This window comes from Myotis nattereri (assembly GCF_964212035.1).
Source record: "Myotis nattereri genome assembly, chromosome: 1".
NCBI lineage: Eukaryota > Metazoa > Chordata > Mammalia > Chiroptera > Vespertilionidae > Myotis > Myotis nattereri.
The window spans coordinates 140,660,776-140,679,355 of NC_138075.1; the positions used below are offsets into that span (position 1 = coordinate 140,660,776).

General features: G+C 39.5%; 1 protein-coding gene across 1 annotated transcript in view; it reads left to right on the plus strand.

Moving 5' to 3' along the window:
- MYO3A (myosin IIIA) overlaps nt 1-18,580 on the plus strand; it is a gene marked incomplete at its 5' end in the record, with an annotated part of 203,401 nt that overhangs the window by 154,722 nt on the left and 30,099 nt on the right. The window contains 2 exons of the mRNA XM_081104147.1: nt 1,584-2,469; nt 4,400-4,544. Of these exons, the coding sequence (XP_080960273.1) occupies nt 1,584-2,469; nt 4,400-4,544 (1,031 nt within the window). The remainder of the gene's footprint in view (nt 1-1,583; nt 2,470-4,399; nt 4,545-18,580) is intronic.

Genomic DNA, 18,580 nt, shown 5'->3' on the forward strand with positions numbered 1-18,580 from the left:
GGATTGGGCCTAAGCTGGTAATCAGACATCCCTCTGGCAGTCTGGCAGCCCTCGGGGGATGTCCACTTGCCAGCGGGGAGCAGGCCTAAGCTGCAATCAGACATCCTTAGCGCTACTGAGGAGGCAGGAGAGGCTCCCACCACCACCGCTATACCGGCAGCCATCAGCCTGGCTTGTGGCTGAGCAGAGCTCCTCCATGTGGGAGCTCACTGACCACCAGAGGGCAGCTCCTTAATTGAGCAACTGCCCCCTGGTGGTCAGTGTGTGTCATAGTGACCAGTCATTCCCAGTCTTTCTGCTGTTAGGGTCAGTTTGTATATTACCCTTTTACTATATAGGATAGAGGCCTGGTGCATGGGTGGGGACCGGCTGGTTTGCCGTGAATGGTGTCCCAGATCAGGGTGGGGATCCTGCTGGGGTGCCTGGCCAGCCTGGATGAGGGGCTGATGGCTGTTTTCAGGCTGCCCGCACCCCCTTCAGGGTGGGGGTCCCCACTGGGGTGCCTGGCCAGCCTGGATGAGGGGCTGGTGGCTGTTTTCAGGCTGCCCGCACCGCCTTCAGGGTGGGCTTCCCCACTGGGTTGCCTGGGCAGTCTGGATGAGGGGCTAAGGGCTGTTTTCAAGTGGGCCAAGCCTGCAACTAAAGCTCCCAACCTCTCTTTTTTTTCTTTTTCTTTTTTTATTCTGGGATTTATTTACCTTCTATAGCCATCACTGGAGCTGAGAGTCGGCTTCAGCTCTGAGACCTCGGCTGCTGAAAGCAGGTATCTGGGGTTTGTTTGGGTTCTATAATTGAAACACTGTTGTGGTCCTGCTCGCTCCAGCTCTGACGGCTGAAAGTAGGTATCTGGGGTTTGTTTAGCTTCTGTAATTGCAACATTGTTGCTTAGAGTGCAGCTCAGAGCCCAGCTGCGGCAGGCAGGGAACCTTGGCTTCCTCCATCACTCGAGCAACCAAGCTTCATGTTCACTTCAGCTGCCTGGCTGCCGGCCGCCATCTTGGTTGGCAGTTAATTTGCATATCGCCCTGATTAGCCAATCGGAAGCGTAGTGGAGGTATGGTTAATTACCATGTTTGTCTATTATTAGATAGGATGAGCTGTCTCAGGGACATTGCTTTTCCTTCCATTTCATAAGGTGTTTCCTGTGATCAGTAGACTTAGAGCTTATTTAAAATCAGCACATCAGTCTAGAGAACATACATGCACTGCCTACTGGTCTCAAATCTAGATACATTTTTCTCAACATCTCCTCACTGCAGGTATTTTTGTTTGAAAAGGGCATATTTGAAGTAATTAATTGTCTAAGATTTTGATGCCACCCTCATAAAGTGAAAATATGCTAGGATGTTTCTCACTCAAAGTTTAAACTGGTTTTGTGATTGTTTGAGTAGCCATTACAGTTATCATTAAAGAGAGCATTTTGGAAACAACTTGGTTAATGTGACTTCATAGAGTTTTTATTTTGAGGGCTTTTTTTCCCTTCTGCTCTTCTTCCAACATTATGTAGCATGGAGCTATTGACAAAAGAGTAATAACCTCTAGTTTAGTATCATGTATTCAGATGCAATATGTTTTACCCACAGGGAACTTTTTATGAAGAAACAGACAGAAAATGCAGCCCCTACTAATGAAAGAATCAGTCCAGCTCCAAATAACAAGACTTCTACTTTCAAAGCTGAAGAGGAAGCCACTCATGCTGTTGAAAGTAACAACAGGGGATATCATACTCAGAAGAAAATGAATAATGTGTATGGGGAAGAGGCTAAGCAAGAATTGTATCTGGTGGGGGACCCTTGGACAGAAGTAAGCCCCAGACAGAAGTATATGAAAGACCTGGAAGAGAACAATAAAATAAGCAAAGAGGAGAAGGAGGCTACTGTGATCCAGAATTACTACCAAAGCTACACAGAGGAAAGGAATTCTGAAGACTTAAAAGCAGGGAACCTAGAAAGGAAGGCCATATCAGAAAGGCCAAGCTACCCAGGACTTTGGTTAGCCGAGAATGAAACTAAGCCGCCTTCTTGTAAACAACCTTTGCAACCTAGTCTCAGCCAGAGGTCAGTTTATAAAAATGCTGACAGCAAGGAGAAAGAAAAGAAGACATCTGTGGTCACCCAGAATGCACCCACATGCAGCCCGCAGAGAAGCCACCTGAGGCTCGGGATGGCCAAAGAGAGTCAAGTTGAACCACCAACACGAGCCCAGGACGAAGAGGATAAAGCGGCAGTGTTCATTCAAAGCAAATACCGGGGTTACAGGAGAAGGCAGCAGTTAAGGAAGGACAGGAGGTCTTCTTTTAAAAATCAAAATACTGTTCCAACAATGACAGAAGTAGCAAGACATACTCACAATCTGTGTCCCTACTCCACAAAACATGAGGAATCCTGTAATATCAACATGAGGAATGATAAAGACTCAAAAGCAATGTCAGAAAACGAAGCACCTGACTTGGCAATGTTTTCAAAACAGGTATGTAAATAAGCAGATTTATTTACGAGGACACATCTCTGGGAACTACACAAGAACCGAATTAAACACATAGCTCATTAATAACTGACATATTGTTTCATCTGTTTTTATGAGACTGCAAACCCTTTTAATAAAATATCTCAAGGGTTGTGCTATTCAAATTGCCATAACTTTTGAAACAATTTGTTATGATAAAATAGTATAAAATATGATAGAAATCTTATGTAGGAAGATCAGTTTAGTCATTGGTTTATACAACTTAAAAATTCTAGCATTTGTCAATGCATGTTTCTATGTATCTGAGATCTTTCAGTATAGGGGTTTTTTGTGTGTTTTTTAAAAAGGTTTTCTAAAATTTTTAAAGCCTATGCTTTTTGGCCTCAGATTTTGAGAAGACATAATCAGGTATCGAAATTCGATGTGCAGCTACACATGCAATGCAACTATAAGTCTACATGTTACATCATGACAGTAAGGAACCTTAAGGAAAAACTAGCAAGAAAAACTCCCTCTTGGAGAATATGGCCTGCCATTAGTGGGCATCTCTCAGCTGTTTCTAGAAGTGAGCAATCCGCTATAGCAGCGGTTCTCAACCTGTGGGTCGTGACCCCTTTGGCGGTCAAACGACCCTTTCACAGGGGTCGCCTAAGACCATCCTGCATATCAGATATTTACATTACTATTCATAACAGTAGCAACATTACAGTTATGAAGTAACAACAAAAATAATTTTATGGTTGGGTCACCACATGAGGAACTGTATTTAAAGGGCCAGAAGGTTGAGAACCACTGCGCTATAGGACTCCTCCGAGGTGCACATGGCACTCTGAAAAATAAGTGCTATGAAGAGATCACAGGGACTGGCTCCCGTAAATGCCATTTCCAGCTCCTGCGCTCACTAGATGTTTGACCTTAAGAAATCACTGTGTATATCAGCACCTTTATTTTCTTTTGGAAGATGAAGGGTTTTAACTAGATGACTTATAAAATTCATATTATAAATTAATATGAACTACCAGGGTAGTCACTGGTGTGTGAAATCATGGAAGAAGTATCATAATAGTCAAGTTCAAAGAAGGATCAGCTGATACTCCTGAGTTCCAAAACTGCTTTTTTTGTCTAACGGTGGCTGAACCCATGAGAAAGCACAGTAACGCCCTTGGACACCCCCTGAGGGTCAGAGGTGTGGCCCAGACATCTCCAACTTGTAGCTGGTAGTAGAGATATGCAATTGATTCATTTACCTACCCCTCCCTGGTCTATTTGTTTTTAGTCTCTTTTCCCTTGGTGCATACATTTGTTCACACTAAAGACCAAACTCGAGGTTAGGACCCTAACCTGCTATGCAACCGAGACATTGAGGAGATGTAGGATGACCAGTCATCTACCAAGGGCAGGCTGGTATGCCCTGGGGTGCTCCACAGGGACAGAGCTACAGGCAGAAAAGCAGGACCCCACATTCAACCTCGCAGGACAGCCATGTTCACAGGAGAGACGGAGGCAGAGGGGCCGGGGTGAGAGGGGAGGAGTCAGGAGACAGTGAGCCTGAAGTCAGGCTGAGGAGACTGTAAGGGGAAGGAGGTCAGTCAGTCAGCAGGGGGTTCCTCCAGCTCAAAGCTGACAGGCAGTCCCAATAGAATGGTAAGGACAGAAGCCAGGTCTTAGGAACCCCAGGATAGAACACTTTGTGTGGAATGACCTGATTGGCAGTTTTGAATGGAAAATGTGAAATAGGCAGGTAGCACGGGGAGTGGGGGTCTGTCAAGGGAGGTCTTCATCAGCCCTTGTTACAGGGTCAGGGTGGGTCCTGAAGAAGCCGTTCATGAGGGGCCCGGGGACCGCTAACCAGGAATTTATTAGACCCCAGTGTACCTGGGAGCGCTCTGAATTCTTTTCCTTGATTTAATCTGACACATGGCCTTCTTTTTAGATATCAAAGTTATCTGAAGAATATTTCATTCTGCAGAAAAAACTGAATGAAATGATTTTGTCACAGCAACTGAAGCCTCTTTATCTGGGTGTCTGTCCTCATAAGCCAATTAATAGACGAGTCTCTCCTCAGCAGTACTTCTCAGGTAAACATCAGTTGCTAGATCTCCCTGCAGGGAAGGCAATGCCCAATACTGTCCTTTGCTTGCTTCTGAGTTCCCCACATTTACTCGATGGCAGATTTGAGGTGACTGTGTTCGAACAGTCTTGGGGAGAACCTTTTCCTTCTGCTTCTAATAAGCAGAATGTTCTTTCTCTGGCTTCATTCTCCTCCTCTTTCTTGTGTTTTCTTCTTCCTTTTATATACACTTTAACTAGAACTTGGCAGATGACACCAAAGGGAATAAAAGGGGATGGAGTTGGGGGGAATGGGCAGCGTACAGGCTTGATAAGAGGGAGCCAACAAGTAAAATGTATCTGTTCCTCCTGCCAGTGTCTGCCACTTTGAGGAGAGTGTGAAAGTGCCAATCTCTGTAGATATACAAACCCAGATGCATTATTCAATTTTCTTCTCATCAACCTAAATCACATTCTGCCCCCTTTCTACTAAACTGGAGGGGAATTCAGATCAGTGATTATTAGGCTGCCTGCTCCCTCAAAGATGTGCAAAGGCCTTCGAGCCTTATACTCTGCCCCCTCCCCCCAGGGTGAGGATCAGGGTGAGCCTGTGGTGACTAGTCCTTTGCCCACACAGTCACTGTTGGGACTCTGATTTGCTAGCTGGCCTGATGATCCCTTCAAGCTGGGAGGCTCTCCTGCTCCCATTCGTGCAAGGGGCACCCGGTAACTGGCGAGTTAGTATATCACCTCCCCCAGGGGCAGCCCCTGTGGCTCTGCTGACCTCTCCCTGAGAGAATCTACACTTATCCTCCCTCACTCATTCTCCCTTTCTTGGAGGCCCTCCACTCTCTCACTACCTGCCTGCCCCTGCTAACCACTATTCTCCTCTGCTTCTATGTATTTGATTTTTATAGATGCTACATATAAGTGAGATCATGTAGTTGTTTTCTTTCTGTGCCTGGCTCATTTCACTTACCAAAATGTCCTCCAGGTTCATCCTTCTTTCTCATGGCTAAATAGTACTTCATTGTGTGTGTGTGTGTGTGTGTGTGTGTGTGTGTGTGTTCATCTGTTGACGGGCACTGAGGTTTCCATAATTTGGCTACTGTAAAGAATGTTGCAATGAACATGGAAATACAAGTATGCTTTCCTTTCCTTTAGACATGTACACAGAAGAGGGATTGCTGGTAGTTCTATTTTTAGTTTCCTAAACAATCTCCACGTGTTTAGTGGCTGCTCCAATTTACATTCCCTCCAACAGTGTACAAGAGTTGCCTTTTCTCTACATCCCACCAGCATTTTTTCTCATCTTTTTGATATTAGATCCTAACAGATGTGAAGTGATTCATTGTGATCTATACTAATAAAAGGGTAATATGCTAATTAGACCGGACATCCTCCCGGATATCCTTCCAGACAAAGCCACAGTGGCGGGGGCCGAGACAGAGGTGGTTAGGGGCCATCAGGTCAGCAGGGGAGAGCAGTTAGGGGGATCAAGCTGGCAGGAGAGAGCAGTTAGGGCCATCAGGCCAGCAGGAAAGAGAAGTTAAGGGGATCAGGCCAGCAGGGAAGAGCAGTTAGGGGATCAGGCCAGCAAGGGAGAGGGAGAGCAGTTAGGGGGTTCAGGCCAGCAGGGGAGAGCAGTTAGGGGGATCAGGCCAGCAGAAGAGAGCAGTTAAGGGGATCAGGCCGGCAGGGGAGAGCAGTTAGGGGCGATCAGGCCGGCAGGCAGAGGTGGTTAGGGGCAATCAGGCAGGCAGGGGCCCTGGATTGGAGAGGGTGCAGGCCGGGCTGAGGGACACCCCTCCCCATCGTGCACAGATTTCATGTACGAGGCCTCTAGTTTTGATATAATTCCCCTAGTGATAAGTGATATTGAGTCTTTTTATATAATGTTGGCAATTTGTATGAATCAGGTCATTTGACAATTTTAAATCAGGTTGCTTGTTTTCTGCTATTGAATTGTTCAAGTTCCTTATGTATTTTGGATATTAACCTTTATCTGACATATGGTTTACAATATTTTCTCCCATTCAGTAGGTTACTTTTTAATGTTGTTGATGCTTTTCTCTAGTGTGCTGAAGCTCTGTAGTTTGATATAGTCCTACTTGTTGATTTTTGCTTTTGTTGCCTGAACTTTTGAGTAATATCCAAAAAATTATTGCCATCTCAATGTCAAGGAGATTTTCTTTGTTTTCTTCTAGGATTGTTATGGTTTCAGGTCTTATGTTTAAGTGTTGAATCCATTTTAATTTTTGTATGTCGTGTAACATGAGCCCAATTCTATTCTTTTGCATGTGCTTATTCAGTTTTTCTAGCACCATTTATTAAGAGATTATCCTCTCCCCATTACGTATTCATGGTGCCCTTGTTGAAAAGTAGTTACTCAGACATGCTTTGCTTAGGTTTATTTCTGGGCTCTCTGTTTTGTTCCATTGTCTATGCGTCTATTTTTATGCCAGTACCATACTGTTTTTGATTACTGTAATATAGCTTGAAATCAGGAAGTGTGATGCCTCCAGCTTTGTTCTTGTCCCTCAAGATTTCTTTGTCAGGGACTTTGAATTGGCCTAATAACAGCTAAATTTTTCTAGAAAGTCAAATTACTTCACTTTCTTCTTCAGTGTGCCAATTTTTTAATGACCCTAAAAAGGCTATCAGAACCAATTGTTAACTTATCTGGAAAGAATTGTAACTCAGTGACTTTTTTTAACTTCAGGTGTAGACAGAGAACTTTTTGCTCCATATGCATGTAGAGAGGTTACATAGTCTACTCTACTTGTTTGAGGCTACATTGGCAAACATCTGAGTCATTCTGTGTCCCTGAGAAAGCAGAAGACGTGCCTGAGTGAGTGAAAACCCAGAACCAAGGAGTACGGAAGGACACTGGGAGATGTAGTCGATGCCAGTGACAAGACTAGACAGTACAGTTACTCTCAACAGATGCTGATGAAAAGCCAAGAATAGCTTCAGAGCAGATGGCCTATCGCCATTAAGGCCATGAAGCTGCAAATATTCCCCACTCCCACCCCCAACTATATGGAATAAAAGAGGATAAAATATAGAGGGTGGGGGAGAGGAGAATCAGAAACCTAAAATGATTAAGTTTACTCAGAAGACACTAAGAAAATTGAAAGTCACTGAGTTTAATTGGGATTCATTAAAAATAGTGTAATGCTAGAAAATAGAAATGAGCACTAAGAGGTCGGAATTAAGTTTAGTTATAGGAAAATCAAGTTACATCTGAATTGCTGCACATTGTGAAAATTTAACCCTGCCATAAACAACTACATTGCTGAAAGATCCTTCTGATTGTACTGTATGAATAGAATATGATGACTTTTAAAGAAACATGGAAGGCCAACAAGAAATGATGGTGGTTTGGACAAAGTGATAGCTAGAAGGCAAATAGTTTCAAGTAACTGTTAGTCAGTAGAGGACCTGCCAGATAGGCAGGTGGACATGTATGTGGTTACTGACGCCATGGAGTAAATGAGATCATTCACATAGTCTGCATCCAGTGAAAAGAGAAAAGAACCCAGAGCAAGAGTTAAGACATGTACAGGTCAGATAGAAAGGAACCAGCAAAGAGGAGCAATAGGAAGGGAGGAAAGAACTCCGGGAAGCCTAATACCTCAGAAGCCATGGGAAGAGGCTCTTAAGATATTGTACAGAATGATGCTGATGGAGCAAGACGAAGAGAATTTAACATATCAATTTACCTGCCGAAGTATTAACAATTACTTACTAAATTCCTGAGTTTTTTTTTAAATATTAGAATAGATATGAATTGAAAAGAGGGACAGATACAAATAATTACGATGCTGTTTTTGTGGAAATTCACCCCCAATATGTGCTAGACTTTATCATTGGATATAGTCTGTATTCATATATTTTACTGACCTATGCAAATGCTTTTTTACTTCTTGAGTAGTTTATAAAATGTTATGGTAAAATGTAGTTGAAATAAATCAAACTAAAGTCACAATTTGAACCAGATATAGCTTGGTCAATATTTAATCCCTGAAATGGTTCCAGGTCCATTCTTATATCTTTGGATGTTCTTGTTTTACCTCAGAATTGGACAACACTGCCCTAAATTTTCAGACACTGATTTTCTTTATAGAACAGCCTAGGTTTGCCAACCATATTTAAACCAATAATTCCCCCCACCCATTTCTTATTCCTCTAGTTCTAGTGGTTTTCTCAGTGATCTTTATACACCTGTAGACATCACACACTTCACACAGGCATTCAGGTGCATACTTGTTGAAGGGATTAGGTTATCACTACCACAGCCTGTATTTACTTATCTCAAAGTTATCTCGTGTAGATTAGTTTTGTATTCCTCAGATTTTCAATCCTTTGCCAGCAGGACCATCTCATATATTATGTATTCATTTTTTATTACCATAACACATTTATTCATCACACAGTAAACATTCAATAACTGCTTATTAATTGGCTGAAAAGCTGTTTAATTTCCTCCAAAATTTATAGTGGAGTGAAGTATAGTGACCAGTGGGATAAAGATTAGAAAGTTTGTTTTTTATTAAAACAAAAAATGTAACATTACATTCTTTTTAAATACTCATTTATATTTTCATATGTTGTCTACTCTAATACTCCTTGTGATAAAAAAAAATAATAATAATAACATTGAATTTGGAACCTCACAGTACAGGCGGCTGCCCTCGCCTGCAGAGGCAGATTTAGCTGTTATGCTGTGGGACCTGTTAGCTTGGGATCAATAGGCCACCCCTGCAGTACTGTCCTTCATGGCAAACCCTACTTCCCCATGAAAATTTTCACTTCAGAAGCCAAAATCAAGCTTATTTACAAGTAATCCTGCCATTAAAATAAGCCTAAGCGGCACCTGAAATTTTAATTCTCTCGTATTTCTCAAAAATCTACAGGCATTTTCCAATAATTGCTGCACCCAACTCTGTTGTAAGACCTCAATAAGCCTTAGCTAGATTATGTAAAGTGGCTTGGAAATGCTTTTTACCTAAAAGAAAGCATGGATAATAAATAAAGATAATTAAATCTTTTTTCTAAAGAAAGCATGGATAATAAATAAAGATAATTAAATTTTGCAAATTTTAACAAGCTATAACCTTATTTTATAAGGTTTCTCTTTTTGTAAGACCTGTTTAAAAGTGCAAAAGTGCTAAGAGTAAAATAATATGCATATGAAAACTGAGGAGCTAATTATGAAATTTAAAAATAAAATAAGGTAAGTGCTTGAACAGCTTATTTTATATCTTTGTTTTGCTAATAATTTTTATAAAATGAAACTGCTATTAGCTAACTGCCCCGCATTTTCACCAGGAGAAATATATAAATAGGTTGTATTTAACTAGAGCATGGTCATTTGATTACAAATTCTAATAAATGCTGTTGTATTCATAAGTATACAATGACAATTGCATTATTTCTCCCTGAATGGTGTGCAGAGTTTGGGAGATGTTTTCTTCTTAATTATGGTACACCTGGCAATTTGTGTTGGCAATTGTGAAGAGAAGAAAAAGATTAATTGTAGAACAAATAAACCCTGGTAACACAAAAGCATGTTCTCCTCTCCTTTTATAAAGAAGCTATACCACCCAACAAGCTACAATTTTTAAATGGTTGCAAGATTAACAAATAAGGACGCTATTATAATTCTGTTTCATTTGCATAATATCATCAGTAAATTCAACACTAAATTAAAGCAGTCCTTTGCCATGCAAACGTACAGTGGGTATAATGAAAATGCTTTTATGCTGCTTTCAGAGTAAATGTCAGGGGGGGAAGAATAGCAATTTTCCATTTGCTTCTAAATATTTATGACATTTAGATCCATACAATAACCCTAGCTTTTTCAGTTATAATGGTGCAGGTTTGATATTTGTTAGGTATGCCTATCATTTTACCATTGTAATGCTAGCACCTAGAAATGTATTTTGCAAACTATCCAACAAGATACCTCCACATGTATCTGTATATATACTTACATTTATATGAAAGCCAGGCAGCTCAAATAATGTTGGGTTATGAATATTATTTCATCAAGAATAGGAAGTAAAGAGGTTATATTGCTTCCCACCCAACATACCTCTGGTGAACACTTATCTTCCTAAGTTTATTTGCTATATTTTTTCATATATAGTAATACTAATTCCCCAAAACTCTTAAAAACAACAACAACCTTTAATATCCAAAAAGAAATTATTTTATTTATAAACTTACAATTCAGTGAGAATCATTTATTTCTGGTATTTTAATAAATACTAATTATATAAAGCAGTTTGCCTTACATAAGTTTGCACTCTGAAGTATGGATTTCTGATAAGTTCACTGAATTAATTCAGATTAACCACTTGACCTAGAAGCCTTAGATAGAAAGAGCTAAATTTTTTGCATCCAAAATACTTCTTCTCATTCCATACTTTTAATCTACTTTAAACTATAGAGCACATGGAGCTAACATGGAAACAGAAACGTTATGAACAATATATCCCCCCATCTTCCATTATTTTTTTATTAAAATGCACCCAAAAAAGACCAATAATATTAGCAGTACTGTAAACCGAGTTTTTTCTTTATATGTTGTACACCATATTACTTACTACATGAGGTCAATTTAAAGATAAATTGCATATCATATTTAATAAAATAGATAGTCAACAAAGTAAATTCACATGTAATATATTCATAATTTCATATCACACAGAGAAAATGCCTTCTTTTTAAATCCTAGTATTTTTAATTGTTCTTATAACTAGACATATTGGGCTAGTTCACAAACTCCCAAAAATTATAAATTGAACCAGATTATATTTCCTGACCATGATGTAATTGAGATAGATGTGAAAAATAAATTTGCATATTAAAAATCAATAAAATCATCTGAAGTAAAGGAGTTATAATTAGTTATAAATTATTTCAAAATAATAAAAATGAAAATAGCCATATATATATATATATACTATGAATGAGATGCAGCCAGACTGTATTCATAGGAAAATGTAAATCATTAAACGTTTTAATTATTAATTGAAAGAAAGTAATTTAAAAATAGTTGTAATTTAATAAATATTTTTAGAAAAAGAAAAAAAAATACTATTCAACCACAGGAAAAACAGAAAAGAGAAATAATTGTGATAAGACAGAAATACACTGGGAGATCCAAGATGGCATGCAATAGATGGAAGGTACCCTCACCTCCCAAGACCAAACTGGAATTACAAATAAATTATAGAACAATCAACCTGAATAACCAACTGAAAACAAGCCTGGGGGAATGCAATAGCCCTACCCTCTGGACTCACTCTTGCCCCACCCTGATGATCTTACACCCTGCTGAGGAGTCAGATGCCTTGGCAAGGTTGTAGAGATCTGGGCAGACTCAGAGGGTGTCACTGACTGAGTTGTGTAGCTTTGGGGCAGGGATCATTCCCCAAACTTTTCTAGACCTGACTGGTGTTTTCCCCTCATGGGAGATCACTAGCCTCACCCTCCAGTGACAGCACCTGCCTGAATCCTGGTGACTCCAACCTACCAAGGACTTGGAAAATCCAGGACAGACTGAATTGTATGGCAAGTACACATTGCCAACATCCCAAAGCCTGACCAGCACCTCCTCCTCATAGGAGATCCCTTATCCCCATCCTGACTCCCAGAGGCCCCACTCTGCTGAGCTACTGCTTCTCATGGCAGAATCTGGGACAGACTGAGTTGTGTGGCTCTAGGATAGGGACCAATTTTCCCTAAATGCCTGAACAGTGCAGAGCCCTCCCTTTACACACCCAGGTACATAAGAGGCAGCCACAAAATGTGGATCCCTTTGTAGCTCCAAATAGGATGCCAGGGCCAGTCAGAGGTAACGTCTGATATTGACCTACACCAGAGTCCCTCCAAGATGCCAAGACAACACACACAGTTGACAACTTTAGACATCATCAGAGCAGAATCCAATATGCTTCACAAGTATCATATCCAAAGGGAGATCTCAGCGGGCACCAGACCTGCTGAGGAGAATTCTGTGTCATGTGGTCAGCACCTACACAGCAGTTGTATTTCATGGTCAGGGTGGAGCCTCACAGTCAGCCAGGCTGAAGGTTCATCCCATGCACAAATGAGCCAATAGCAATCAAGACTCAATGACAACAAGAGGGTCCACATAATCCACACAAGGGATATTCCTGGAGCCCTCAACACATATGATCAAGGGGACTATCACACAGGGTCCCACAGGACACCTACTACATAGGCCACTCTACCAAGACTGGACCTAAAATATAGAAATAAACACAAAGAGGCAGCCAAAATGGGGAGGCAAAGACACATGCCCCAAATGAAAGAACAGAAGTCTCCAGTAAAATAGCTAAATGAAATGGAAGAAGACGACTTATCAAATATAGAGTATATTAAAAAAATGGCTATAATGATGCTCAAGGAACTTAGTGTTAATTACAAGCAACTTAGTAAGAACTACAACAGCATGAAGAGGACATAGAAACTGTAAAAAAAGAATCAGTCAGAAATGGAGAATACAATATCTGAAATGAAGAATACACTGGAAGGAATAAACAGTAAATTGGATGAAGCAGAGGATTGAAATACAAATTTGGAAGACAAGGTAGAAAAAAAAACCATTATGAGTAGCAAAAAGAATTTTTAAAGATTAAGATAGTTTAAGGGATCTTTGGAACAACATGAAATGTAACAACATCACATTATAGGGGTACCAGGAGGAGAAGAGGGAGAGCAAAGAATTGAGAATCTATTTGAAGATATAATGACTGAAAACTTCCCTACCTTAGTAAAGGAAAAAGACACACAGTCCATGAAGTGCAGAGTCCCCAACAAGATGAACCCAAAGAGACCCACACCAGGACACATAATAATTAACACATTGTATGTGGGAAACGTGTTTACACGTTTTACGTATTTATACGTTCTACCAGTGTAGTAGAGCGCGAGACACGTATTAATACGTTTTTTATAGACTAGCGATAGAATGCAGGTAATGTATAAATACGTAAACTAAAGTTATCGTAATTTTACTGAACGTTGCCATTTGCGCAAAAATGGCCCACGCCACCTGTTAGCGCGCGATAAAAACTACCCGCAAACAACGTGTTAAAATGGCAAGAGTTAAAGACAAAGAGAGAAACTTGAAAGCAAGATGAGAAAGACAATTTGTCATCTATAAGAGAACTCCCATAAGAGTGTCAGCTGATTTCTCAACAGAACCATTTCAGGCCAGAAGGGATGGACATTAAATATTCAAAGTGATGAAAAGCAAGGACATACAACCAAGACTGCTTTATCCAACAAAGCTGTAATTTAAAATTAAAAGAGATACCCAAACAAGAAAAAGCTAAATGAGTTTGTTACCACCAAACCGGTTTTACAAAAAATGCTAAAAGGCTCCTTGAAGAAGAAGGAGTTCTTCCCCAAAGCAGCCAGAGCTGACCTCTGAAAATGGTTTGCTATTCACTTGACACAGAAAACCCCACAAAATCATGCAAATCAAGAGGCTCAAATCTTCGTGTTCACTTTAAGAACACTTGTGAAACTGCCTAGGCCATCAAGGGCATGCATATTTGAAAAGCCACCAAGTATCGAAAGGAAGATACTGTACAGAAACAATGTGTGCCATTCCGTCATTACAATGGTGGAGTTGGTAGGTGTGCCCAGGTGAAACAGGGCTGGACACCGGGTCAGTGGCCCAAAAAGAGTGCTGAAATTTTGCTGCACATACTTTAAAATGCAGGCAGCAATACTGAACTTAAAGGATTAGATGTGTCATTGAACACATGTAGGTGAACAAAGCTCCCAAGATGTGATGTAGAATTTACAGAGCTCATGGATTAACCCATACATGAACTCTCCCTGACACATTGAGATGATCCTTATTGAAAAAAGAGCAGATTGGTTTGAAACTGGAAGAGGAGTTTGCACAAAAGAAAAGATATCCCAGAAGAAACTGAAGAAACAAAAACTTATGGCCTTGGGGTAAATTTAGCATAAAATAAATACTAATAAAAGTAAAACGTAATGTTGTCTTTATTAGTAAATATATTTCATGTGATCAAACAAGTTTTCTTCTAATTAGAATTAAAAACATAGATTAGCCCTAGCCAGTTTGGCTCAGTGGATAGATTGTCAGCCCACGGACTGAAGGGTCCTGGGTTTGATTCTGATCAAGGGCATGTATCTCAGTTGCAGGTTCAATCCCTGGCCCAGTCAGGGCATGTACAGGTGGCAACCAATTAATGTGTCTCTCTCATATCCATGTTTCTCTCTCTGTGTGTCTCTCCCACTCCCACTCTCTCTAGAAATCAATGGGAAAAATTCCTTGGGTGAGGATTAACAACAACAACAACAAAAATTAATTATTTTGTTAAAAAAAAAAAAAGAGGGCAAAGAAGGAGGAGGAGGAGAAGAGGACGAAGAAGAAGATTGAAATCATATCAGGCCTCTTCTTTTATCATAATGGTATGAAACTAGAAATCAAATACAAGGGGGGGGGAAAGAAAAACACACAAAGATGTGGAGACTAAATAACAATGAATAAATTAACAATGAGTTCAAGGAAGAAATCAAAGATACCTTTAAACAAATTAAAATGAGAATACAACAACCAAAACTGTATGGGACACAGTGAAAGCAGTCCCAAGAAGAAAATTCATAGCACTAGAGGCCTGTCTCATGAAATAAGAAAAATCTCAAACAATCTAATTTTACATTTAAAGCAACTGGATGAACAACAAACAAAGCCTAAAGTGCGTAGAAGGAAGGAAATAATAAAGACCGAAGTGCAAATAAAAAAAATAGAGTCTATGAAAACTACATAAAAGATCAGTGAGCCAGGCTGACATGGCTCAGTGGTTGAGCGTCGACCTATGAATCAGGAGGTCACAGTTTGATTTCTGGTCAGGGCACATGCTCAAGTTTCGAGCTCGATCCTCAATGGGGGGTGTGCAGGAGGCAGCCAATTAATGGTTCTCTCTCATCATTGATGTTTCTCTCTCTCTCTCTCCCTCTCCCTTCCTCTCTAAAATCAATAGATAGATAGATGATAGATAGATAGATAGATAGATAGATAGATAGATAGATAGATAGATGATTGATAGATAGATGATATAGATACATGTATACATATATATCTTAAAAAGATCAATGAAACTAAGAGAGAGCTGTTTCTTTGAAAAGATAAACATTTAACCAGAGGAAACAACACCAAAGAAATACAAAGGATTGTATGAAATTATTATGAACAACTATATGACAACAAATTGGACAATCTGGGAGAAATGTATAAATCCTAGAAACATATAATCACCCAAAACTGAATCAGGAAGAATCAGAGGATCTTAATAGACAGATTATAACTAGTGAAATTGAAGCAGTAATTTAAGAAAAAAACAACAGCAACAACAACAACAAAAACCTCCCAACAAACAAAAGTCATGAACCAGATGGCTTCATAGGTGAATTTTATCAAACATTTAAAGAACTAACACTTATCCTTCTCAAACTATTCCCAAATATACAAGAGGGGGAAAACTCCCAAGCTTATTTTATGAGGCCAACTTTATCCTAATTCTGAAAGCAAATAAAGACACTAAAAAGAAAGAAAATTATTGACCAATATCCCTGATGAATGTAGATGTTAAAATTCTCAACAAAATATTAGCAAGCCAGACCCAGCAATACATTAAAAAGATCATATACCACTATTAGGTGAAATTATTCTGGGATTCAAGGTTTGTACAATATTCACACATCCATAAATGTGATATACCTCATAAACAAAATGGAGGATGAAAATCATATGATCATATGAATAGATGCAGAAAATGCATTTGATAAAATCTAGCACCCATTTATTATAAAAACAATCAGCAAAGTGAGGACAGAGGGAACATACCTCAACATAAAAAAGGTCACATATGACAAACCCACGGCCAACATCATACTCTATGAGCAAAAACTAAAAGCTTTTTTCTTAAAATCAGGAACAAAAGAGGATTGTCCACCTTCACCGCTATTATTCAACATAGTTCTGGAACTTGTAGCCACAGCAATCAAACAAGAAGAAATAAGCGGCATCCAAATTGGAAAGGAAGAAGTGAAACTGTCTTTATTTGCCAATGACATGACACTGAATATAGAGAACCTTGAATAACTATTAGAACTGATAAATGAATTCAGTAAGGTATTGGGATACATAATAAACATCCAGAAATCTGTTGCATTTTTATACACTAATAATGAACTATCAGAAAGGGAAACTAAGAAAAGAATCCCATTTACAAATGCATCAAAAAATACAAAATATGTAGAAATAGATTTAACCAAGGAGGTAAAAGGTCTGTGCTCAGAAAATTGTAAGACACTGAAGAAAGATATTGAAGAAGGTAAAAATAAATGGAAGTATATACTGTGTTCATAGATAGAAAGAATTAACATCTGTAAATGTGCATACTACCCAAAGCAATCCATATATCAATGCATTCTTATCAAAGCTGTATTTTACAGAAATACAGCCAATATTTCAAAAATTATATGGAACCATGAAGTTACCCTGAATAACCACAGAATCTTGAGAAAGAATAACAAAATTGGAGGAATCATGCTACGTGATATCAAACTATACTACAAGGCTATAGTAATCAAAACAGCATGGTAGTGTCATAAAAGCAGAGATGCACACTGAGTGGCTAGAAGATTATTATGACCGCCCCATCAGTACTTTGTTGGGCCACCTTTTGCCTTCAATACTGCAGCAATTCTTCTTGGCATTGACTGCACGAGATGTTGAAAGGTGATGTGAGGAATCTGACACCATGCCTGATGAATAGCACTGTCCAGTTCTGTAAGAGTTGATGGTTGTGGAACCAGCTGCCTGATGGCTCTTTTAACTTCATCCCACAAATGCTCAATTGGATTGAGATCTGGTGATTGTGGGGGCCACCTAAGCAAGGTAAAGTCTCCCTCATGCTCTTGAAACCACTCCTGCACAATACGAGCACTGTGGCATGGTGCATTGTCTTGTTGGAAGAAGCCATCTCCATTGGGATACGCCATCAACATGATAGGATGAACTTGATCAACAATGATACTTAGGTATATTGTGCTATTCAGACATTGTTCCACACAAATTAAAGGCCTAAATCATGCCAGGAAAACATGCCCCAAACCATAACACTGCCCCCACCAGCTTGAAGGGTTGTACTCATGCATGTAGGGTGCATGCTTTCATGCTGTTTCCACCAAATTCTCACTTTGCCATCTGCATGATGCAACTGGAAACGTGATTCATCGGACCACATGACTTTTTTCCAATGCTCGACTGTTCAATCCTTGTGTTCCTGTGCGAATTGGAGATGTTTTATCTTGGTAACTGCAGACAGCAAAGGTGTTTGAACAGGCCTTCGGCTGTTTTGCTGATACTTGCTCCATGGCTCCAAGCGCCAACAATCATCCCACATTCAAAGGCTGTTAAATCACGTTGTTTACCCATATCTTCAGAAAAAAATCACTTCTGTCGTGGTAAACAACCTGCTTCCCTATTTATAATGATCTGGCCCTCTAGCAACTTCAACGCGAAATTATAGCTAATTTGTCTACAAAAGTCAGATGGTCATAATAATCTGGCCACTCAGTGTATAATAATGGAACAGAATAGAGAACCCAGAAATAAACCCATGCCTTTATGGTCAATTAATATTTGCCAAAGAGGCAAGAACATACAAGGGGTATTTGGTACATGGTGATAGAATGCTTGGACAGACACATGAAAAATATGAAACTAGACCACATTCTCGCAACATATATAAGAACAAACTCAAGATAGATTAAAGACTTAAATGTAAGACTCAAAAACATAAAAATTCTAGTTAAAAACATCAGCAGTAAAATCTCAGACATTTCTTGTAGCAATATTTTTTCTGCTACATTTTCTTGGACAAGGGAAACAAAAGAAAAGATAAACAAATGGAACTACATCAAGCTAAAAAGTTTTTTCACAACACGGGAAACCATCAACAAAATGAGAAGACACCAA